At 51.8% G+C, this 24,311-nt stretch overlaps 9 protein-coding genes across 9 annotated transcripts; 6 read left to right on the top strand and 3 right to left on the bottom strand.

Moving 5' to 3' along the window:
• Positions 1 to 59: 59 nt before the first annotated feature.
• On the bottom strand, positions 60 to 1,991 carry GT037_007537 (heat shock protein sti1; the record flags this gene model as incomplete). Its single annotated transcript, XM_038932584.1, has 5 exons — positions 60 to 212; positions 263 to 857; positions 905 to 1,634; positions 1,682 to 1,875; positions 1,927 to 1,991. The coding sequence occupies 5 exons, from the start codon at positions 1,989 to 1,991 to the stop codon at positions 60 to 62; spliced, it is 1,737 nt and encodes a 578-aa protein (XP_038785072.1).
• Positions 1,992 to 2,516: 525 nt separating this feature from the next.
• Positions 2,517 to 3,360, top strand: GT037_007536 (tetrahydrobiopterin biosynthesis enzymes-like protein; the record flags this gene model as incomplete). The annotated part of the gene is made up of 2 exons (XM_038932583.1): positions 2,517 to 3,122; positions 3,169 to 3,360. 2 exons carry the CDS (start codon positions 2,517 to 2,519, stop codon positions 3,358 to 3,360), a joined length of 798 nt encoding a protein of 265 aa, XP_038785071.1.
• A 1,421-nt stretch (positions 3,361 to 4,781) lies between these two features.
• On the top strand, positions 4,782 to 6,912 carry GT037_007535 (utp-glucose-1-phosphate uridylyltransferas-like protein; the record flags this gene model as incomplete). The annotated part of the gene is made up of 3 exons (XM_038932582.1): positions 4,782 to 4,886; positions 5,291 to 5,386; positions 5,545 to 6,912. The coding sequence occupies 3 exons, from the start codon at positions 4,782 to 4,784 to the stop codon at positions 6,910 to 6,912; spliced, it is 1,569 nt and encodes a 522-aa protein (XP_038785070.1).
• A 734-nt stretch (positions 6,913 to 7,646) lies between these two features.
• On the top strand, positions 7,647 to 9,522 carry GT037_007534 (uncharacterized protein; the record flags this gene model as incomplete). The annotated part of the gene is made up of 3 exons (XM_038932581.1): positions 7,647 to 7,820; positions 7,880 to 9,402; positions 9,483 to 9,522. The coding sequence occupies 3 exons, from the start codon at positions 7,647 to 7,649 to the stop codon at positions 9,520 to 9,522; spliced, it is 1,737 nt and encodes a 578-aa protein (XP_038785069.1).
• Positions 9,523 to 10,615: 1,093 nt separating this feature from the next.
• GT037_007533 (membrane bound c2 domain-containing protein) lies at positions 10,616 to 15,257 on the top strand (the record flags this gene model as incomplete). Its single annotated transcript, XM_038932580.1, has 3 exons — positions 10,616 to 13,511; positions 13,635 to 13,775; positions 13,825 to 15,257. The coding sequence occupies 3 exons, from the start codon at positions 10,616 to 10,618 to the stop codon at positions 15,255 to 15,257; spliced, it is 4,470 nt and encodes a 1,489-aa protein (XP_038785068.1).
• A 794-nt stretch (positions 15,258 to 16,051) lies between these two features.
• Positions 16,052 to 17,297, top strand: GT037_007532 (uncharacterized protein; the record flags this gene model as incomplete). The annotated part of the gene is made up of 2 exons (XM_038932579.1): positions 16,052 to 16,228; positions 16,392 to 17,297. 2 exons carry the CDS (start codon positions 16,052 to 16,054, stop codon positions 17,295 to 17,297), a joined length of 1,083 nt encoding a protein of 360 aa, XP_038785067.1.
• Positions 17,298 to 18,450: 1,153 nt separating this feature from the next.
• Positions 18,451 to 20,439, top strand: GT037_007531 (peptide transporter ptr2-a; the record flags this gene model as incomplete). The annotated part of the gene is made up of 4 exons (XM_038932578.1): positions 18,451 to 18,709; positions 18,760 to 19,280; positions 19,330 to 19,680; positions 19,729 to 20,439. The coding sequence occupies 4 exons, from the start codon at positions 18,451 to 18,453 to the stop codon at positions 20,437 to 20,439; spliced, it is 1,842 nt and encodes a 613-aa protein (XP_038785066.1).
• Positions 20,440 to 20,756: 317 nt separating this feature from the next.
• Positions 20,757 to 21,597, bottom strand: GT037_007530 (uncharacterized protein; the record flags this gene model as incomplete). Its single annotated transcript, XM_038932577.1, has 2 exons — positions 20,757 to 21,194; positions 21,256 to 21,597. 2 exons carry the CDS (start codon positions 21,595 to 21,597, stop codon positions 20,757 to 20,759), a joined length of 780 nt encoding a protein of 259 aa, XP_038785065.1.
• Positions 21,598 to 23,556: 1,959 nt separating this feature from the next.
• On the bottom strand, positions 23,557 to 24,087 carry GT037_007529 (uncharacterized protein; the record flags this gene model as incomplete). Its single annotated transcript, XM_038932576.1, has 1 exon — positions 23,557 to 24,087. One exon carries the CDS (start codon positions 24,085 to 24,087, stop codon positions 23,557 to 23,559), a length of 531 nt encoding a protein of 176 aa, XP_038785064.1.
• Positions 24,088 to 24,311: the final 224 nt, after the last annotated feature.

Here is a 24,311-nt window from a genome sequence, read left to right as displayed (position 1 = left end):
ACCCATATAAACATACAAAATGTGAATCATGCATCGTCACATTGACCACTCGTGGAAGTCTATCGTCCCATTCTGATGACACCGGCGTGCACCAGCTTCTGGATCTTGGAACGAATGCTTGGGTTCTTCAAGTGCTCTTGCAGAGCCGCAGGGTCGTCCTTAGCTTGTTGAAGAATGGCCTGCATAACGGGATCTTGTAAAATACCGACAATCTGAGACATGTTAGTATAAGGGCATAGTTTGCGAGTTGGATAAGACGTACCTCAGGATCACGCTGAATACGCTCCATGGTCTGCTGCTCAGTCTCGCCCTCGCGTGCAGAGTATTGTGCTTGCAGAGCCTTGGACTCTTGTTGTTGAATCTCTCGCGCGTTCTTGCCATCCTTGTCGTGTTCCATGGCTTCTGCGCAGACGTTGATACATTTGTTGTACTCGCGCATGGTGAAGTATGCCTGGGCTTTCCGCAGGTATGCCCGGATGAAGTCGGGGTCGCGCTTGATAGCCTCGTCACAGTCCTGTACTGCCGATGGGAACTCAAGCAGCTTGATGAAACAGGCGGCGCGGTTAGAGTATCCTCTTGGGTCGTCCGGTGCGCGCTTTATCATCTCCGAGTATGCCTCCACGGCCTCTGGCCAGTTGGACTCCTTGAATTTGGCATTACCGAGCTCGCGCGCCTTCTCAGCCTCTTCAGGGTTGATGTATGACTCCCTCTCCTTGACGACCTTGGCTTTCTCTGCAGCACGGAGCTTTGCAAGGACTTCGGGTGTGCGGTGTTCGGTTTGTGCCTTTTGGTAGTACGTGATTGCGTTGCCAAGGTCACCCATCTTCTCGTAGGCGGTACCGATGCGTGCAAAGGCCCTGCATGGTGTTAGCGCATGATTGTTGCAAGACAGAATATGACATACTTGGCAATGATCTTGAAGTCGGCGAGGATCTCGCGACCATACTCGACAGCCTCATTACAAGCCTGAATGCAGCCTTCGTAGTCGCCCTTCTCGAATTTGGCAGCTCCAAGGTTGGTCTTGTATGTGATGTCCTTGTGTGTTTCCCAGGCCTTGTTGTAGTTCTCAATAGCCTCGTCGAATTGTCGTTTCTTGTAGAACTCGGTTCCCTTCTTCTTCAGTTCGTCGGCCTCGGCCTTTGCCTTCTTCGCAGCCTTGTCCTCCTCAGACTCTTCTACCGGTTCTGGCTCTGGCTCTGGCTCTGGCGCCTTCTTGGGTTGGCTGGGAGCTGGTCGCGCATCGGGCATCTCGACGTCCTCTTCGGCTTCTTTGGCGCCTGCATCGCCTGCACCTCCAGCACCGGGTCCCTGGCCGAACGACATGTCAATGCCTAGCAGGACGCTCATAACTTGGAGGAAGCGGGGATCCTGCATGAAGGCGCCAGCCATGTTGGGGTTCTTCTGTAGCTGCTGGAGCTTGCCCATGAACTCTGCATCGCCGAGAAGAGCGGCCGTCTTGGGATTCGCGGCGAGCTTTTGGATCATGTTGGGGTCGCTAAACATGCCACCGAGGCCTGCACCGCTGTCGTTCGCCTCTGCCTCGACTGCGCGCTTGACGGCATCGAGACCGGACTTTGCTTGAGCATTGCTGGGGTCGAGCTTAAGTGCCTCCTCAAAGGCTTCTGTGGCTGCCACTGTCGGGAGTTAGCAACATCCTCTCATAGATGGAATCCACACGTACCCAAGTCACCTTCGCCATGTAGCGCCGTTCCCTTGCGACCCCAGCCCTTGGCCCAGTCTGGCTTGATCTCCGTCACCTTGTTCGCATCGTCGAGCGCCTTCTGCCAGTCTTTTAGCGAGGCATATGCGCCTGATCGGTTCGAGTATAGGACGTGATTTGAGGGGTCGAGCTCGATTGCCTGTGAGAACTTCTCGCTGGAGTTTGTTAGTAAACTGTCGCTAGGCAGCGTTTGCGGGGGACCCTACATGGACTCGGCGAACTTCTTCTCAGCGAAGAGCTTGTTTCCCTCTGCTTTTAGTGCGTCCGCCATGTTGGAGGTGTTTTCGATTTAGGGTGATTCGGGAATGTGACTGCGAATCTGCTTGGTACACCGCGCGTATGAGGGACAGACTCTGAATTATAGTTTGATGTGTAGCTAGAATGTTCGATTGCGGAGCTCTGCTCGGGAAAGAAGTCCGTGCGGGCAGCCGTCTACAGGGCTCGTCATATACCCCACCACGAGCCTCACGCATCTCACTTTCAGCTTGGTGAGTACCATTTCAGCCCTCGCTCAGCCCCTCCTGTGCGCCCTTCTTTCACCTTCTACGCGACTGCTTTGTTCAGTCTTTGGAGACAATGACGAAATCTTGCGGCCGACTGCAAGCTTTTGCCTTTTCTACGCGTTTTGTCGTCTGCAAAAGCTGATGCGTGACTACGCGGGTCTTCATACTAACTTTCTCAACAAGTTCGCACCTGGAAGAATCTGAGACCACAGTTAGTTCATTTCCAAGATACAGTCCATCTCTTCTCCAGCCTATCAATTTCTTCGTCCAAGTTCATCAGCCGAAATTCCATCATGAGCCAACTCGTTTGCCAGGCCCAGTGGAGTGCTGAGGCTGCTTCAAGTGGACATCATGACAAGATCATGGTTCAGAATCTAGAGGTTGTTGTGAATGCAGGCAAAGACGTCTGGGGGCGCTTGAAGAAGCAGCGCGCCTTGATCAGCGTCACGTTGACACTGGGGAAGCAGTTCACATCGGCTTCTTCTACGGATTCTGTCGATGATAGTACAGTTCACTATGGTACGCTCAGCAAGGCCATACAAGCACGCTTTAAAGATGACACCATGGCCTGGATGTCAACTGCTGCTCTCTCGGCCGCTGTCTCTAAAAGTGTATGCGACGTCGCAGGCTCGACAGACATATATGCGATCGAAACGAACATATGTTACATGAAAGGCAGCATGTTCGGCGAAGGCGCTGGACATATTACGTCTCGCATTGAAAGAACCGGCACCCGTTCGAACGTACTGTATCTGCGCGACGTCCGCATCCCATGCCTAATTGGCGTCAACGCCAATGAGAGGTTACAGAAGCAGCCCGTAGTCCTCAACGTGTGGGTTGACAATATACATGACTCTCGTGTTGAAGACTACCCCCAATTGGAGGCCCTCTTGTTTGAGGTAAGCACAACAAAACATACAAATCCACACTGACTGACCGACGTAGTCGATATCCGGGTCTACTTTCCAAACTATTGAGAGCCTACTAGCGTGGCTGGTTGAAGAACTTAGACAAAAGTTCTTCACGCAAGAAGTAGACCAGTACGCATGGATCAAGCTGAGAATCGAAAAGCCTCATGCTGTGCCTTTTGCAGACGCACCTGCCGTCGAAGTAACACGACCAGTACGGTCGAACTAGGGCGAAGCTGTATTACTAGTGAACTGCCGTAGTGGGTCAAATTATCGCTCCAGCCATGGAAATGTCTGCAAGTTTTCCCAGACGCAAGCCACAGGAACAGCTAGAGCAACAGCTAAGGATGTCTGTTCCTGACTTGGGCTAGGGGATAGGTCCGTTAGCGCAGCCGGTACCGATTCAGTCTCCACTTCCAATAATTGTCCCTGTCTTACACCTGCGACGTGTACTTGGGAACTGCCAAGCGTCTAAGCTTGTTAGAAGCTCACTGCCATCTTGGTTCTCGGTATCGCGGGTATGCCTAGACAAAGTCATTATGTACTTGACTGATATCAATCTTGTTTGAGCGCAATGTAATCGAATGGTCACTAGTATCGATACATCACAAATCAAGCCACTACAGAGGCTTGACGGGTTTCTGACACAGAAATTCATGGTGGAGATAGGCGTTATTGAGGCTGCCGTCTGACATGGGCATCGTTGTTGTATGAATACACCGACTAGCAGTAGATCCCCCACGTGGTTCAAAGCCACATGAGACGTGTACCTGCGCCACTATTGCAGCCACGACTTTCACTTGGAGCCGCTGCTCACGCGTAGATCTTGGGAGTCCTCATTCATCCGGTTCCCCACTGTATTCGCCTCCGCGTTGCATTGCACATTTGCCACTGCGGAAAAATTGTAACATGGCTGCAAGCTGGGGAAGTCTGTTGGGGAGCACTGGGAGCAAGTCGGAATAGCGGTCTCGGGGCAACGTCAGGTTTACTGCATACCCCTGCTAGTGCCGCGGCCAGATGAGGGGCTTTTCAATTTATCGACATAGCTCTCCGAAAAGTTATTCAACAATTGTGCATCGTGAGGTTGAGCAGATAGGCGTCCGCGCAGCCATTCGATAGTCGCTCTTGACTCGGGCGGATACGGGAGGTTGGGGAGGAGCGTCGCAAGACGAGGCCTTGTAAAGGAAGAAGGGAGTGCAATTGGAAGATGTGGTGAAAGACCTAGCGGAAGACGTGGGTGAGCGAATCCCGAGGGTGTAGTCCGATACTCTGCAACTGGAAAATCTACTGTGAAACAAGTGTAATGGCTGCAATCATGGTGTGAAATCAAGTATCGGAATCTCGTCGTGTGCAAGAACTATTGGCGGCGTCGCCGTTGCCATGCAGAGATGCTACGCTCGAAACTGCCCTTCTGGTGCGCTCGCGGCAATAACATGCATGTATAAAAGGCAAATTCACACCGTCTCTTCACTATCCCCATCGAAACCCCAAGCCTGTTCTCGTTACCAGGCCATAGCTTGTTCTCGACTTGCCCCACGTTCAACGCCAAGCGCGACCCATTGCCTTTAAGGAGACCAGCTCCCCAACACTTGTTGTTCTCTACACCACTCTCTCCTCACGGAACAGCCTTTTCTCTCTCACACTTACACAATGGCATCTCGCGCGATTCCTTCTCACTTGAAGCCCTCCGCTGCTGAGGGCGGCGAGGGTGGCTTCTCATCCCAGCGCCATCACGGCAAGTCACAGTCCCATGTGGTAAGTACCTTCTCTCTATTTCTGCAGCTTGCCAGTCTGTATCTTGCTTTTTCATCCCTGCTTTCTTCGATTCGTTCCGTTGCTGCAAACGCGGATGCAGCAATCCTCACCGCTACCAGATACCCTGGCTTGGGTATAGTGGGTACCGAAGGAGGCTGGCATTGAGCTGGCACTGATTGCTGGGGTTGCAGCACCCTGCCTAGACATGCCTCGATGCGTTTTCCTTCGAGTAGATCAGGCGATTCGTCAAAGATGATGTTCGCTCCTATTCTGGAGGGTTGCCCCTGCGTTCTCATCGCCTGCTCCCCGCGGCTGCGATGTCGTGGTAACAACAGCACCTACACTCTCAATAGCTTCAACGTAGCTCGAATTTGTTCTCAATCGACTAACAATCAATCTTCCAGGCTTTCGAGAACACATCTACCAATGTTGCCGCCTCGCAAATGCGCAATGCGCTCAACAAGCTCGCCGACACCGTCACCGACCCCGCCGAGAAGAAGGTCAGTCACAATTCTTCTGCACCTTTTCAATCTCCGTTCGCCGCCCAAGCATCGCGATATACTTGCTCAGGCCAATGCCCACAGCCACAAGCTATCAGCGTGTTTGGGAGGGGAATTTGGGAAATACGTCATTCTGAGCGTATACTGACCCACTATAGTACTTCGAAACGGAAATGGACAACTTCTTCGCTCTGTTCCGACGATACCTCAATGACAAGGCCAAGGGTACTGCCATTGACTGGAACCGCATCGCTCCTCCCAAGGCCGAGCAGGTCGTCAGCTACGATGACTTGGCCAACACCGAGGCTGTCGAATACCTGAACAAGTTGGCGGTCGTTAAGCTCAACGGTGGTCTCGGTACCTCCATGGGTTGCGTTGGTCCCAAGTCCGTCATCGAGGTCCGTGACGGTATGTCCTTCTTGGACTTGTCAGTGCGCCAAATCGAGTACCTGAACCGCACATACGATGTCAACGTCCCATTCGTGCTGATGAACTCGTTCAACACCGACACCGACACCGCCAGCATCATCAAGAAGTACGAGGGACACAACATTGACATCCTCACCTTCAACCAGTCGAGATACCCCCGTATCCTTAAGGATTCGCTCCTGCCTGCTCCTAAGGAGAACAAGTCAGACATCGCCAACTGGTACCCCCCTGGCCACGGTGACGTTTTCGAGTCTCTCTACAACACTGGCATGATCGACAAGCTCATGGACCGCGGTATTGAGTACATTTTCCTCTCCAACGCCGACAACCTGGGTGCTGTTGTCGACCTCCGCATCCTCCAGCACATGGTTGACTCCCAGGCGGAGTACATCATGGAGTTGACCGACAAGACCAAGGCTGATGTCAAGGGTGGTACCATCATTGACTATGAGGGCTCCGTTCGTCTGCTTGAAATCGCCCAGGTTCCCAAGGAGCACGTCAACGAGTTCAAGTCGATCAAGAAGTTCAAGTACTTCAACACCAACAACATCTGGATGAACCTCGCGGCCATCAAGCGTGTTGTTGAGGCTAACGAGCTTGCCATGGAGATCATCCCCAACGGCAAGTCCATCCCTGCCGACAAGAAGGGCGAAGCCGACATCTCCGTCCTCCAGCTCGAGACAGCTGTTGGTGCTGCTATCAAGCACTTCAAGAACGCACACGGTGTCAACGTACCCCGAAAGCGTTTCTTGCCCGTCAAGACCTGCTCCGACCTCATGCTTGTCAAGTCTGATCTTTACACACTCCAACACGGCCAGCTAGTGATCGACCCCAACCGCTTCGGACCCGCCCCCCTGATCAAGCTCGGCAGCGATTTCAAGAAGGTGTCCAGCTTCCAGTCCCGTATTCCCTCCATTCCCAAGATTGTCGAGCTTGACCATCTGACCATTACCGGTCCGGTCAACCTTGGCCGTGGCGTCACTCTCAAGGGCACCGTCATCATCGTTGCGACTGAGGGTTCCACTATCGACATCCCTCCAGGTTCCATCCTCGAGAATGTTGTCGTCCAGGGTTCGCTTAGATTGCTTGAGCACTAGAGTGGTTGAGGCGGCATTTTCTTCACGGGTTTATAGATTTTTTTGAGGATACAGGTCTTCTTGTAGCGATTGATAACGAGAGATGACTGCATTGCAACGTGCTTGGGCAAAAGGACTCAGGCGGTAATGGGGTGTAATATTCACGCCCGGTCAATGATTCACACATCATCATAGACAAAATGCATCTTGAATACAATATATAATCCATCATCAACATTACTTGGTCCTGCTTTTCGCCCTTGTAGGCTGTTTGGAGCTAGTTTCATCTCATTCAGTAGTCCGCTGTTTCCGCGCACCTAACAAGCCTGGATCATCCCAACAGCATTGGGGTGACCGATGTCTGCAGTTATACTTCCAAGAAATGGTGCCTGATTGCGGCCTCACGCCATCTCAGCCTTGCGGCCCTACCGCGGTGATGTCAGAATGTCACCAGCCACGCAGCCAACCCGCGAACAACAACCCCCACCATTTCTACCGGTTCCTGCGCAGCGCAGAGGCGCAGTCGGCCAGTCATTTGCCTGTTGCATAGCGATGATGCCTGCTGATAGCGGCGAACAGCTCTTGATATAAGCAGCCGTGGCTTCCTGACGCTGGCGCGTTGTACACGCCTGCATTCCCGCGTCGCACGCAGCGGGGTTCACGGTACCCTGACGAGCATCAGCTCCGAGCATCGAGCCGAAGAAGATATATATGCCTGACATCGTTCAAAGCGATTGCCCTTACACATTAACGAAATGGCTCCCGAACCGATCTCACCGAAAGAGCACCAGGAAGAGCGCGCGGCCAACATAGCGCAAGCGGATGCGGCGCATCGGGAAGCATATGACTACTGGGGTTACCTTTTCAAGGAGGACAAATGCGGCACCGATTTACTAGATCGCCTGCTCAAGGGCATCGCTGAGGTCATTGTGAGTTGAGTGCAGCTTCAGAGATAACTGGGAGACGTCAAGCTGATGTGTCGCTGCAGAGCAAGAAGTTCGAGCCAAGCGACTCGCCTGATCTCACGCCGTCGCAGATCGCAGCCTGGTACCGTAGTGTTGGGGGCGATTACGACGTGCTATTCACAGATACACCGTCATCATCAGTCGCATTCATATATCGCTCACTAGGCGCATACCACAGCCTACAGCCAGGACCACACGACGACGGCTACTCGAGCCCTACCATACCCGCGCTCAAGAAGAACGGCTTTGTGACATGGCAGACAATACAACTCTTGCTGGGGCCAGAAGAACATGTACCTTTTCTACAGAGGGCTGTGGAGATAGACGATATACCAGACCCAGAAACTGGCAATATCTTTCCCAAAATACTACCCAAGGAATGTTTTCCCGAAAAGCCCGACGATGCTATGGAGACGTGGTATCAGAGCGTTGCTGCCAGGCTTAAGAAAGAGGCAGACGAGGAAGCGAGCGGGGGCAGTGCTGCTGACGAGCCAAAGCCACGTACTTCGACGGATAGTGAAGGCACCTCAGCTGATGAGAAGCATGGCGCATACCAATACTTTGAAGACCCACTCTACCGGATGGGAAGACCACGGCCGACCTTCATGCGCCATGTCTCGAAGCAGTCTCCACGGCCAGGCGACGACCATGGAAGAGCCGTCACATCAAGGGTGAGGCATATGCTGAATCCTCTAAATTATGTTGGAAGTAGAAAGAAGAGCATCCCGGGCCGATACTCAGACGAAGACTACTCGGATGAAGATGCCACACCCATTGCGCCTGGTCCTCAGCCAGGAGCTCGATATCCCTCGAACAAACGCCCACATCCGCCACGACGCGAATCCTCGTTATCAACAACAGACTCGGATTCTGATCCAGACCGTCCGCCTTCCCGTCGCCGTGAACCCGTACTGCGCTCTCACCGATCTCATGAGCCGCCCGTATCGCAGCCGGGGTACTTTCCCGCTTACAGCGAGGCGCGCCGATTCTCGAACCAACATGACGCCGTCCGAATGGATGGAAGAAGCTCAAGTGCGACTTCTCCTCAACCCGTTTATCGGCCAACTACGTCACCGCTCTTTGCGACTCAGGTTGCACAAGCTCAACGTGAAGCCGCACAGAAGTACTATGTTTCGAGACCAGCTATGCCACCACGCACCAGTTACAGACCGGTTCCAGCTCCTGGTGTGCGATGGGGTCCACAGACTGTGCACCCTGTAAGCCCACCTCGAGATGGCGAGCCACCATATGTCCGTGAGCGTGAACGGGAACGTGACCGCGATAGAGAACGTCACCATCGCGACCGGGACCCTTACGAGATGGGTAATGGTAGAAGGGGTTCGCATCGACGTCACTCAGAAGATGTTGAATATCCACGTGAGCGTACTCGTGACTCGGCCAGGACACGCAGCCACGATAGGGTCAAGGATGAGTGGGATGATCGACATGACAGAGACAGAGATAGAGACAGAAAAGCAGGGTATGATGATCGCGCAAGAGACGATAGTCGGGAGAGGGAAAGGGCCCGAGATCCCCGAGTGCATAGGTATGTGTCTGGGGTGCAGGATGGAGTGTCTGGCAGAAAGTATCCAGTCGCTAGTGGTTCTCCTTACTAAAAATGTACAGTGTTAGGGGCCAGTTTATGAGGCTACTCAAGGAATTTTGAGCTACAACAGTTCAAGATGGAACAGTTTGCATTTCGCAACCTATCGGCTATGCTGTGGGGTTTGTCAGGCTGGGTGGGTTCTCGATGGGTCTGGAAGATCTGTGGCTTGGACGGGTGTGGGTCGAGCATATTCAGCTCAGCAGTCTGAGGAAGCGTGGTCTTGCGAGTCTGCAACGCCTCTGATGCACACGCGGAGTGACAGCAAGGCTAGTAATAGACGAATGTGGTGTGTCGGTACAGAGTGGGTGTAAAGACTGGTCGCTGTTCTTGCATGTAGTCTGCATGTTTGATATTGTTTTTCCATGCAACCATGTCGCAATTCTTTCTTCTGAAGTTGCGGTAAGAAGATGATGGAAGAAGGATTCTGCCGACGATGTGGCGGTGTAATACTGCTGCCATGTTCTCACATGTTTGCGTTTGGGTGTGCGGGACGGACCCTGGGGCTAATGGTTAGATAATCAACGGGAACGCCGTGCGAGCCCTGCAGGTGGGTAGCGTCACGATAGATGGAGGGGGAGACAAGGTTCTGATCATCGGACAATGACTGGCTAGCGGCACGGCACAGTAGTGACACAGGGTGAAAGGTTGTCTGCAGCTGAAGGTCGGGATACGCGTAGTTGTCTATGTCATATGTGGCAGTGCAGGGCGAGCACGGGCGGATCGTCATGGCCTACAGCTGCTAGTCAAGACCTCATGCAAGCTCCCTGATTGCGTCTGAGTAGGACCGCTTGCGCGTCTGTCTCCTACGAGAAGCCTGAACATAGTCATTCCTTCGGCCTTTCCTTTGTTTTTTTCCTCCCGTGCCAGGAATTACTTCGGCGAGTAAGCTAGGTAGTGCCATCCACCCGAGTACAGCTGCAGTATCGCTAAAGCATAGCTGCCGCCGTTTACCAAGGAAAGCTAACCAGCCAAACAACAGGTTTCCAGAAGCCCAACACCACCACCCAGCCGCTCTCTTTCTTCTACCTCGCTCCCACGACTCCCCCAGCCTGTTTCCTATCCACCCCTCGATCGCGAGCGCCCAATTGCACGCCCAGCATCGGCAACTGCAACACAGCGTGAGCGGGTCGGACTTCCGCTCGGTATTGCCGACATGGCTACGCAATCGCGTGAATCCGAGCTGAAGCAGCAAGGCTTGCTCGACGCCGCAAAGGACCCCAATTCCTCGATTACGGCGCACCAAGCAGAGAATGCTCTGGTCGACCAGGCGCAAGCGGGCGGCAGCGCGGCCTTCCAGTTCGACCCTGATGCGAGCCCCGAGCAGAAGCGGGCACAGGCAAGAGCGCGTGTCCCCGCAAACTTCCACCACGAGCGGAACAAGAATGCGACGGCGCTCGTGTCAGACGCCGACAACGACAAAAGCCCTCCAGAGTACGACCTCCCTACGCCCACAAAAGACGGCGCCATAGAAACCCCAGAGCAGGCCAAGGCAAACGGCCACGCGCCCCAACACCTCGACGAGGATGCGCGGTGGGATCGCGTTGGGTGGGCGCCGCGATTCGGAATGCCAGGCTCGGAGAACAAGGACGAGGAAGAGGCGTCCCTGGCCGACCACCAGACATGGCTGGAAGGCCGGATAGAGGACAAGTTCTTTGGCGACTGGTACCACAACACAGGCATCATCATCTTTGCATGCCTGAGCTCGTGGGTTGTCGGTGTGCTAGGCGGCGGACTGGGCTGGATCATGATCTTCATGGCCATCTGCGGCACCTATTACCGAACCTCGATCCGTCGCGTGCGCCGCAATGCGCGAGACGACCTCAACCGCGAGATGGCCAAGAACAAGCTCGAGACAGACACGGAGAGTCTCGAGTGGATCAACAGTTTCCTTGTCAAGTTCTGGCCCATCTACGCGCCTGTCCTCTGTGACACCATTGTGGGTACTGTAGACCAAGTGCTCTCGACGTCGACACCAGCCTTTCTCGACAGCCTGAAGATGAAGACATTCGTCCTCGGAACAAAGCCTCCGCGCTTGGAGCACGTCAAGACGTACCCCAAGACACAGGATGACATTGTTCTCATGGACTGGAAGTTCAGCTTCACGCCCAACGACACAGCCGATCTTACCGCGAGACAGATCAAGAACAAGATCAACCCAAAGATCGTCCTGGAAATCCGCATTGGAAAGGGTCTTGTTAGCAAGGGTCTCGATGTTATCGTAGAAGACATGGCCTTTTCCGGTCTGATGCGCTTGAAGTTCAAGCTACAACTGCCTTTCCCCCACATTGAGAAGGTCGAAATGTCCTTCTTGGAGCGCCCAACCATCGACTACGTTTGCAAGCCTTTGGGTGGAGAGACGTTCGGTTTCGACATCAACTTCATTCCGGGTCTGGAGACTTTTATCATGGAGCAGATCCATGCCAATTTGGGACCAATGATGTATGATCCCAATGTGTTCCCTATCGAGATCGCCAAGATGCTTGCAGGTAACCCTGTCGATCAAGCGATCGGAGTTCTACAAGTCCACTTCCACGGTGCACAAGGTCTCAAGAACCCTGACAAGTTCTCCGGCACCCCTGATCCATATGCCACTGTTTCCATCAACAACCGTAATGTGCTCGCACGCACCAAGACGGTGCACGAAAACGCCAGCCCTCGTTGGAATGAGACTGTCAACATCATTGTAACTTCGTTGAAAGATTCGCTTACTATCAACCTCTTTGACTACAACGACATCCGCAAGGACAAGGAGCTTGGTACCGCTACATTTGCCCTTGAGCAGCTAGAAGAAATCCCCGACCATGAGAACTTGCAGCTCGAGGTCATGTCAGGCGGTCGCGCTCGTGGTATGGTAACAGCAGATGTGCGCTTCTTCCCGGTGCTGGAAGGCACCACACTCGAAGACGGTACCAAGGAGCCTCCACCAGAGTCACGTACGGGTATTTGCAAGTTCACTGTTGAGCAGGCCAAGGACATGGACGGCAGCAAGAGCATGATTGGGCAGCTCAGCCCATACGCCGTTCTGTTGCTCAACGGCCACGAGATTCACAAATCGCGAGTCATGAAGAGGACAAATCAACCCATCTGGCCAGATGCGACCAAAGAAATGCTCATCACCGATCGTAAGAAGGCCAAGCTCGGTCTTGTCATCAAGGACGACCGCGATCTCGCAGCTGATCCAATCCTTGGTACCTACCAGATCACTTTGGACGACATGCTGGAACTTATGGCCAAGGGTCACGAGTGGTATAACCTCGCGGGAACATCGAGTGGTCGCGTCAAAATGAAGCTTGACTGGAAGCCAGTTGCGTTGAAGGGCGCAGTGTCTTCCAGTGGTTACCTTACTCCAATCGGTGTGATGAGGTTGCACTTCCAGAGCGCGCGTGGGCTCCGTAACCTTGAAGCACTAGGCAAGTCGGATCCCTACGTACGCGTTCTACTTTCTGGTATCGAGAAGGGCCGAACTGTTGTGTTCAAGAACAACCTTGACCCTGATTGGGATGAGGTCATCTATGTGCCTGTCCATACTGTCCGCGAGAAGCTTACGCTAGAGGTCATGGACGATGAGAATCTCGGCAAGGATCGTCCACTCGGACACATCGAGCTCTTGGCTGGTGACTACATCCAGCAGGATGAGAACGGCGAGTACCTTGTTCAAGAACAGAAGCAACCCACAGCGGGACCTCTCCGATTGGCTGGGCACGCTCAGCCTCATGGCATACTGAACTACACTTGCTCCTTCTACCCAACATATCCCACCTGGGACCCTGAAGAGGATGAAGAAGAAGAAGGCGAGGAGGCTACAGCAAACGGCAACGGCACCACCCGACCCATCTCTGTTGGATCCAAGCTCAGCCATCAACGTGTTGTATCCGGTTCTTCTACTTTGAGCAGGTCGGAGACCGCCGGTACCATCTCATCGCTCAAGTCTACCGAGAAGGATATGGCCAAGGAGCTAGCGAAGAACGAGCTACAACAAGAAGAGTCGATCCCAGAGAAGCCAAAAATCGAGAAACTGAGGCTTACTGCAGACGACTTGCAGCAGTACGGTAGGTTGCATGTCACTTTTGAGGACACAGAGGAGTGTAGTTTGTTGAGTTGGTCACCCCGACTTACAACCTGTTCCCGTATCCTTATTCCTGCCTCTGTGAGCATTAGCTAACGTGACGTAGAGTCCGGTTTGCTTGTCTTCAAGCTTATCGATGGCGAATTCGCAAGAACAGGTGGTCATGTCGATGTCATTATGGATGACATGGCCTACGCCAGCTATTCCAGCGCAAAGATCCGGAGCAACAAGATGACATTCAACGATGGTAGGTTCTGTCCGGATCCGAATCAACAGCTAAGCTAACCGTGATGCAGTTGGTGACACAATGATCCGTGAGCTCGACTTCTCCAAGATCACCCTCCGAATCATCGAACACGTCGACAATGATGGCGAGGACCATGAAGACCATGTCATTGCTAAGCTGACAGGAAACACTGTCGATACGCTGCGGAGATCTCTGAACACACCCACCCAATTCACACTCAAGGACAAAAACGGACGTGATAACAAGATCACCGTCATGCTCAAGTACATTCCCGTAAAGATGCGTCTTGACCCCAGCGAATCATTCAACAACCAAGGCACGTTGCGAGTAGATGTGCTTGATGCGGCAGATCTTCCAGCTGCGGACCGTAACGGCTTCTCGGATCCTTACTGCAAGTTCATGCTGAATGACAAGGAGGTGTACAAGACCAAGACACAAAAGAAGACTCTCCACCCAGCATGGAACGAGTACTTTGAGGTACCTGTACGAAGTCGAACAGCGGCTGACTTTGTCGTCAATGTCTACGATTGGGACTTTGGCGACAAGGCAGACTTCCTTGGCAAGTCATCCATCAACTTGGAGATTCTGGAGCCTTTCCAGCAGCAAGAGGTCACGCTTGCTCTTGATGGCAAGTCAGGCGCCATCCGACTTCGAATGTTGTTTAAGCCAGATTACGTCGTCCGATCTCGTCAGGGCTCGAGTACATTCTCTGGCACCTTTGCTGTTCCAGGCAAGGTCATCGGTGCGCCCGTCAAGGGCGTTGGTAAGGGCGCCGCATTTGTTGGTGGTAACGTGGTCCGCGCAGGCACTTTCCTTGGCCGTGGTTTCAAGCGTAGAAAGTCGCGCGGCGAAGCCCCTGAAGAGGAGCTTGAACGACCAAGCACTGCAGAACGACCCTCCGCAGATACGCCCATGATCTCCGTCGAAGGCGAGCCGAACACACCTACTAAGGATAGTGCGAACCACAACAGACACCGCAGCTGGGGCGCTCAGAGCTTCCACAGCCGGTTTGGCGACGGCGGTGCTGGAGGTGCCGAGCAAGGCACAGCCAACATCACCGTTCTCAGCGCTGATGGCTTCCCTGCTAACACCAACCTACGGGTACACATCCAGCTCGGCAAGAAGGAAATTCACAAGACCGATCACATTAAGGCACCCCAAGGTTCTGTATCCTTTGATTCCAGCGAAGAGAGCTTCAAAGCATCTTGTACCGCCGATGCCTTCTTCAGGCTCGTTGTCAAAGACCATAGCAGGTTCGGTGGCGACAAAGAACTCGGTGAAGCTCAATTTACCATCTCAGACCAGGGTGGTGGTGCCGAGCAGAACATTGGCGTAGGCAAAGGCATGGTATCTATACGCAGCAGCTTCCAGCCTAGTGATACAGGGAGCCAGCAGGATAGTGTCAGTCCACGGCCGAAGACGTCGGAGAGAAGGGGATTGCTAAGGAGGGATCGAAGTACTACGCCAAATCCCCCGGCTTAGAAAGCTTTAAATCCTTTACACCGGCTACGAAAAAATGGGAGCAAGGTTAGCTTTGCCGCAAGTGGAATGATGGGTCGCCAGCAGCAGGGGGCCTCTCTCAATGAGGAGAGAACTGGCGCGTTGAGGGATTGGATTGAGGATGTCGAGAGGGGTAGACGGTCTTTTGCACTCTGAGGTTTGGAATGGGTCTGGCAAAGGAAAAGAGCTGCATCGGCTAGTGGGGTTTCTTTGCGTCCACTTTCTCTCTATTGTCTTAGGTCCGACATGGTCGACTTTCTTCATTCCTCTTCTTTCTGACTGTAATTCGATACCAATATTATCTCATTGCCTACAATTCATGATACGTGCTCTTTTCTACATTCACCTTGCATATTTCGCTCAACGGAGCGGCTAATTAACTTATACGACAGGAGAAGGTTCATTATGTTCTACGAATGTTACGGAAAATGAAACGCCCTCCAGAACCTCGATTACTACCATTCAATACAATGGCCATAATCAGCAGTGGTAACTACAGTACACAATTCTGTTTGCTTAAAGTGAACGTGACATTCGTTCGAAGCCATTGCGTGCTTGTCTAGCAGGCTGACATTGTGCAAATGACCAGGCAATGACGTGGAAACAGCAAGTGAATGAGCGATTGAGCAAGATAAAAAGGCAAAGATTGCTCATGAATTCCAGACCCTTATATTGTCTGTGTATAAAATCTTCTTCAATTGTGTATAGATGTTTTCTCCAGTAACTTCCGCTTCTGATCCTTCCTCAACGACGCCTTCGATCGACCACTTACTATCATGGCGGACTCTAATAACCCAGCCCCCGAACCTTCTTCGACTACAGCACCCCTCGATATGGACTGGGCTCGAGATGAGCTGGTTCCCTTCCTGCAGTCGGTATTCGCGCAACCAGGCAAACCCGCGGATGATTGGATGAAGAGTATCCTTCATGCGAGGCGCAATATACATCTAATAGTGAGTAAACTGAGCGCTACCCTTTGAAGGACAGCTGCACTAGGAAAACACCAAACATTTTCTCCTGACTTGGCAACAAGAAAGTAACATGTGAAACGCTCCTGAGATATTCAAAAGGCACATCACTATCTCCTGCTCCTAGGCACTGACACATACAACACAGCCCTTTTACGAAGACTTTCCATTGACGATTGAACGTCTTCGCCTGACTCTACTCAACTCGGAAACCCTTACGCCGAAGGAGCTGTCGAAATTCACGAAGGTCATTGAGCTGGGTAGCCAGATGTGCATTCGTATATTCGTACACCATGCATCTACACAAGGGCCATACCCGCTCTTCTCGCTCGGTCGAGATCCAAATCCAGATCTCCGACGAGGAAATCAGGCTAGGGGCAGCCGCCCTGCTCGGACACAACCGCCGCAGCTCATGGATGAGAACAGGGCGCTGCAGGAACAGATGAGCGTTCTCAACCTCGAAACTGAAGGCCATCACGGAGGCAGATATGTTCAGACAATTCGGCCACGGCAGCTTCGTGGAGGATGCGGAGGACATCCAGATAACGGCCATCACTTTAATCGAGGAGCGCGTGTGTCTCAGGCGGTGCAGCAGCCGTCCCCGCAATACCCACCAGCTCCATTTGGTGGATACAATCAGCCCTACGACGATCCTTCGATGGCGCGTACTTCATACACGCCTACTTCATCGATAGCTGGGTACGGTATGCAGCATTATGGCAACCCTCCACCGCAATCGTACAGTGAATGGAATGTCAACCAAAGCTACCACAACGCGCAACAAGCCAACTCTGCTCAACCACGAGCCAATAACGCTTACCCAATGTCGCCACCACAAACAATGCTTGTTCCGCAGCAATTCCGCGTGGCCAGTCGTCAAGGACAACAATTTCAACACCGTCGTGCTGCTTCAGCGGGTCAACAAGGTCAAGTATTGGCACAGAATGAAAACCATTCGGTACCTCCTCTGGGACAAGCTTCATCCTCAAGAAGAGCTAACAGTTCCGTGCTCCGTCCTGAAGCGAGACCATTCACTCCAGGTGATTCTATCTAGTAAAACCATCTGAAGGTATCGCTAACCTCTATTAGGATCCAGCGCTACGGATAATTGAACGTCGATTTCAATTAGCAAGGAAATTCGGAGGGGCCGAGATGTGTAAAGATAAGGGCAAAAGGCTTGAAAAGATATGCTGCATAGCTTGCGATCCGCCTAAGTGAAATGCAACCTTCATCCTTTCGGAAAACAGATAGCCACAGATGTGCAATTGAAAGCCGCTGGTTGGTGCGGTGTTGGCTCCGCCAACTTTTCCTCCAGATTTCCGCTTGACGACCGTGCTCGTTAGCGCGAGGTTTGCCCGAACACCAATATTATCCACCGCTTCATCATCACTTGAGCACTTTTGCAACGCCATCCCAACCACGCCCCTTCAGCCATCGTCTCGCGCGTGATCAATTTCAGAAGGAGGTAACAATAATGAAACGCTTATACTGATAACCATACATCCAAGCCCTTGGCTACCATTCTCACGGAGATCCTAGGTCCATTCAGGCGCGTTGCAATTGTGACTAGGGCCAGAATGGGAGGTGACAAGACCAAGAAATGGAACAAAACTTGGCATTTCTGGCGCGCCCGCATGGAAGCTTCGACGACCGTTATCTTTTCCTGCTTAGCACAGCTTGGCACGTCTTTTTCGAACGTTCCGCCGCGCCTATGGTGCAAGGCTGGTCGCTCGTATTGGCGCCCGGATCCTTTGCTCATTCCTATCTTATCCTGACCCTGGGGCTACCACGGCCTTGGATGCCTCTAAGTAACGCGCTTAACTGCGGCAGTATGTCTGAGGGGTCGCATTATGATCCTTCGACCGGACTAGGCGCCGTCCCATGGTCTTGGATGTTGTTGATGTGCATGTAGCAGTGATAACACATGACAACCGAACGAACGAGATGCTATGGCGAAAGTGGACACGCTCGATAGTCGCGTGCGACCCTTGTGAAACTCCTGTCCAATGCTTCGGTCTGGTTCCCGATTTGCATGTATATGAAGAGGGTAATGGTACACCTGTTCGCCGCAGGCATTCAAGTCCATCGCCCATTGCGTTTGCTTGACCCCCCACCGCCAGCGTGTGATCTCGCACATTCAGTTCTGCGGTTGTATCCTATTACTCCTGATCTGCCTCGAAGTTTGATTTAATATCATCTTCAGCACAATGGCGGCCACTACCAACGTCAAGGCGTCTCTGGAGATTACCAAGGGTGCTACTGCTACCGACCCAATTCCAATCGACACCAGCTCTACAGGTTCTATCAACGATGAGCACACCAACCTTTTGGGTCCTTTCCCTACTGAGGAGGAGTGGGCCACTCTTCCCAGGGTTGCCGGTCGCATTCCATGGCAAGCATGGACTGTAGCTGCTGTTGAATTCGTCGAGCGCTTCAGTTACTACGGTACCAGTGCCGTCTTCGTTAGTGAGTGGACTTTGGAACACCATTCTTTGGCATGTATTGACTGTCATCAGACTTCATCCAGAAGCCACTTCCCCCTGGCTCCAAGACGGGTGCTGGATTTCTCAAGAAGCCCGGTAGCGGTGCCCTAGACATGGGACAACGTGCTTCGACCGGTCTTACAATGTTCAACCAATTCTGGTCCTACATCACACCTCTTGGCGGTGCCTGGCTAGCTGACGAGTACTGGGGACGTTACAACACCATCCAGTACTCGAATCTTATCGCTCTCATTGGCCATGTCATTTTGATCATGTCTGCCATCCCCGCCGTCATTGTCAAGCCCAATGTCTCCATCGGTATCTTCGCTGTCGGTCTCGTCATCATGGGTATCGGAACTGGTGGTTTCAAGAGTAACATCTCGCCGCTCATTGCCGAACAGTACAAAGACCAGAAGGCCTACGTCCGCGTCAAGAAGAACGGAAGCAAGGAAATTGTCGATCCCGCTACCACCACTGCGCGTATATACATCTACTTCTACTTCTTGATCAACTGTGGTTCTATCTGTGGTTCTCTTGCCATGGTTTACTCAGAGGTAATTGCCCTGTCAAAGCATGTTCAGCAACTATGCTAACGTCATTCAGCACTTCGTTGGTTTCTGGCTTTCATACACACTGCCGACTATCTGCTACCTACTATGTCCGATCATTCTCATCACCATGAAGAAACACTACAAGCTCTCGCCACCCACTGGATCTGTTATGGGCAAGGCTTTCAAGCTGATTGGTCTCGGCATCAAAAAGTCACCCCGCAAGAACACATTCAAGGATGATGGTTTCTGGGACAGGATCAAGCCTAGTGCCCTTCGCGCTAGTGGTGAGAGCGTCCCTGACTGGATGACCTTTGACGATGCCTGGGTCGACGAAGTCAAGCGTGGTATCCTGGCCTGCAAGGTTTTCCTTTGGTACCCTCTGTACTGGCTCGCGTACAATCAGGTATGAGATTTGAAGAGCTTAGCAAGTATCTTGAGCTAACGATTGTAGATGACCAACAATCTTGTGTCTCAAGCCAACACCATGAACCTCGGAAAGACACCGAACGATATCGTCTCGAAGTTGAACCCCATCTTCATCGTTATCCTCATCCCAATCATGGACTTCCTCATCTACCCCGGTCTGCGCAAGGCTGGTGTCAACCTCTCGCCCATCAAGAAGATCACTGCTGGATTTGCACTTTCTTCGTTCGCCATGGTGTCTGCCTGTGTCATTCAGTACTACATCTATAAGATGTCGGCATGTGGTGATAACATTAATGCCCTTAGCAAGACCCGCGATGACTGCAGTGCCGACATCTCCGTCTGGGTCCAAGTCTTCCCCTACGGTCTGATTGGCATGTCTGAAATTCTGGCATCTATCACCAAGCTTGAGTACGCGTACACTAAGGCACCCAACAACATGAAGTCTACCATCCAGGCTGTCGCTCTCTCCACCTCTGCTGTCTCCGCTGCTCTTGGTCAGGCCTTTGTCAGTCTGTCCGAGGACCCACTTTTGGTATGGAACTATGGTTCTGTCGCTGTTATTGCCATGTTTGGTGGCATCGGTTTCTACATGACCTTCCGCAAGGCCGATGCTCAAGAAGATGCTATGAACAACATGAAGGAGAGCAAATACATTGGCGGTCGTGAGGTTGGTGACGCTGAAAACGTCGAGACTCTTAGCGTGAGGGACGTCAAGAACGAGAAGAGTGGCTTGTAAGCGAGATCACTGGGTTGGTAATGGGTATATGATAGTAATGATTTGGATGGGATTTATATATGAACAGTTCTACTTCCCCAGATCTTTCCGTACAACCAACCCATCCTTTGCCGCATGTCTGAGCCACCTCAAGCCATATCAGAAACGAAACAAATAGTGAATATACCGCGATCTGATTCTTAGAAAGTCTGCTTGAGGTCAACAAGGCTCTACTTCCAGACATCAGATTGGCAAGCATAATACAGCCAGGAGGTCATGGGGCTTTTCGAAGCTCTCCAACGAGGTCTAATGATAGGGACTGGTGGTACACAACTTACTCAGATAGCCACTCCGCCACCACTAGCACCTCCACCTCGACCACCTCCAAAACGGCGCCTGTCTCCAATACTACCCCAAGGATTTCCAATTGGAGAAGAATCAGGTACTGGTGCCTTGCCTTTCTGCCCAGGCGCATTGGGGACACTGTCGTCTGGAGGGGGGCCAAAAGATGGGAAACTGATGTGTGGGAGCTGATCTGGAGTCGCACCAGCAGACCTAGCAGATTTGACTGCTGTCTCATGAGAACGCATGGCTTGGATTGGTGGCGCCGTCGGAGGTAGCATGAGACCACCGTACTGCTGGTAGTGGCGGTACAGGAGGATATCGACAAGTGACCGGTTTTGACGAATCCAGTCCATGGAAGCGTGACCGAGTTCTGGGTCAGCGATGCGTAGGATGAGTTCGTGAATCAAGGCAGGATTTCGGTCGAAATCATCCTGATCGTGAGTTAGTATCATCTTGGAGCAATGGTTGAAGAGAAGATGAATGCGGACTTACGATGGTCTCGCTGAGGAATATGGCGTTATTCATGTCCGGGTCGTAATTGTAATTGGGACGAGCTTGTCGTGAGTTATCTCGGACTGTGTACGCCCAGCGCATGAATGGGGTTACAGACTCGCCGTTCCAGCGCTGGAGAGGGGTTGGTACGTCTTCTCGGAGATGGTGGACAGTTGGAGGGATTCGGTGACCAGGAAGAGGCGGCTGACTGAAATGAGGAGGGGACAAGAGCTCGATACCGGTACGAGAAGGGATTCGGCCATGGCGAGGAGCGTTGTAGGGGTTTTGAGACGAAGGTTGCCCGTCGCTTCGAGAAGGTTGGTTGGCTTGCGAACCAGACATCCTGGCGGTTCACTGAAAGAAGATTTTCGCAGGATATGCAAGGGAGAATTGAACCAGCAGGATAAATGCAATGTATATAACCTAGAGATGTTGTTAAGGTAGCTCTGGAATTTTCATCAACAAGAGAGTTGAGGAAGGAGGAAGTTCATTATATATCTTAATAGCGGAGATCAAATCGAGATGAGGGGCGTTTGCTTTCCAGCGTGACCTTGGATTTTTTGAGATTAGGTGTGCGTGAGAGGATGTATCTGTGACGCTTTTGAGCAGGTTTGCGCTCACTTCTAGTTATGAGTAAGAAAACCTGCGTTTGCAATTATACCTAGGTAGCTATAGTAGTGGGTGTAAAGAGGTAAGTCTTTAGGTTAGGTGTCTTGTACTAATTTAATTTCTAGATTAATCATAGTTCAAGTGAAACGACTAGGAGTTTTCGACCTAATGTTGTGTGCGAGAAAGTGAAATGATAGCTAAGGCCGTTGAGACATAGATATCGTTGATCATGAACACTGCCTATTACAAAGATCATCAATACTAAATCAACACTATGGATACATCAATACATAACGCCTCATGTGACTCTTCTGCTTACTTTCTTTACCTAGGATAGAGCTCGTTCTGTCTTGCCCTACGAGACCTTTGTAAAAAAGAAAACTTACCTTCTTCAATGAGTTTGTTAGATTGCCACAGCTTGCTGATGAACGGTAGAGAACGTCGGCTTAAAGGTTCTTCCTGTGACACACGATTATACTACACACAAGGACTCCCTTTTCAGAAATCGTGTGCTAGACTCGTGACATATCAGAGACGCCCGCAAACAGATGGGTCCGATACAGACGTCTAGTGTAAATCATTCTCCTTCGTATCCAAGTTATTTCGTCGACTTTGCTGGATTTGAAATCGCCATTTCCTATCGCGGTTTGTCAAGTACATTGATGCACTACAGCATACACACCTGCGTCATTCGGTAACTGTCTCTACGATATTAGTACGTGGATTGGTCATTGCGTAATCGCCATGAAAAGGAGATTTACATGAAGCTGTTGAACAAGAACTGATCTTGAGAGAATGCTCATAGGATCTTTGATCATGATGACGACAGAGGTCCGCAGATGTGGAACGATCAGACTCAGACGCTAATTTGATATAGTTTCCTGTTTAAAGAACGCAGAACTTACAATTTCCTTTCACCACATCAATAGCCGATTGATAGGATACGAGTTGTGAACTCGTGCACGAATGGCAATACTGTTGGGCATTCGGCAAAAAGCAAGGAGTGCTCCTACGTGATTTCGACTGATCGCATTGGCCCGCTCCGGTTTCCGACCCACATCATCCCCAGGTAGACTCCACTCGATCTGGGGCGATGCGGGAACAGCCTCGACATGACACAGTGGCCCACCTGTGATATCACAGCCTGGGACTTCGTCTTCGCAATGTACTGATGGATCAACCACACGAAGAGCGGACCGGCATTCGAAATTCTAATGTTGGCGGTGACAACTAGGTCAGCAAATGATACGTCGGATTCCAAACATGATTTAGATAAATGAGATTGAACGATGACTGGGTTATTCAATAACGACATGCATGCCATGAAACCAACCAACCTGGCAGTCATGCATGATGGCTGCGCTCCTGTAGGAGTGCAACTTGCAAGATCGAGCCCCTACTGAGCATTGGGTACGTTGCAACGCATAGGATACGGCGGTACACAGTGTTACGCTCACTTTGACCTGTCCCTGCTTTCCCATTCTCAAGCGTCGAACAGGAGTCATATGCAAGCCATAAAGTCGGATGGCTTCCAGTGCGCGCACTTGCTATAACCGTGACGGTACCCCCATTACAGACATTACATATCAATCCTGCGGAAGCGATATCGAGCGCAAGTCTTTTTGTTATGGCACTAACCATCAAGGCGCTGGCCATACGAATATTGTCAACGATGTTTGCGAGAGCAATGGTCTATGCCAGAATTACGAAGCTTTTGACGGAACAAATGAAGGTGTGGAGTTGTGGTGGAGACAAGGGTGTATAGATCCGACATGGCAGAGTGTGGAATGTCTGGGAAACGTCTGCAATGAAAGCATAGTAAGTTGTATTGTTGCGCACGATGATTGGCGATATTGATGTTAGAAAGTGGCAGGCCGATAATATGCCAGTGAGGGAATGCGGAGACGACAGTTGGTGTTGTAGGGATGCGAGCTGTTGCAGTGATACGGCAAACTTGTTTGCGCTGGTAGCGGTTGCGGGCGAACCAGTGTCTTCGACCTCAACATCATCATTGCAATTGGCACCTACGGTAGAATCATCACTACCAGCTTCTTCATCGACACCTTTATCAACATCTTCGTCAACACCAACATCCACGCCAACAGACACAGCATCGTCAACACTTACTCCACGGACGTCTTCGAGCGCCATCTCAACCTCTCCGACTGCTGGTCCGCCGTCCTCAAGATCAAACGCATCAAATCCGCCGCAAGGGCTCAGCATAGGAGCGCGCGCAGGAATTGGTATTGGTGTAGCCTCGATCACGATACTACTTGTGCTCGTTGCGCTCTTAGCCTCGAAGGTAGAAAAGAGAAGAAGACAGGAGTACTGTAGAGTTACCGCATAACCCTCTCCACGAGAAGTACCAGGAAATGAGCTGTTATTCTCCAGCGACACCCGCCGAACTCTATGCAGGGAATGTAGGGATCCAGCGGAATTAGAGATAG

Source organism: Alternaria burnsii (assembly GCF_013036055.1).
Source record: "Alternaria burnsii strain CBS107.38 chromosome Unknown 715, whole genome shotgun sequence".
Classification (NCBI taxonomy): domain Eukaryota; kingdom Fungi; phylum Ascomycota; class Dothideomycetes; order Pleosporales; family Pleosporaceae; genus Alternaria; species Alternaria burnsii.
The sequence above is the reverse complement of the archived record's forward strand: the minus strand, read 5'-3'. Positions and strand labels throughout refer to the sequence as shown.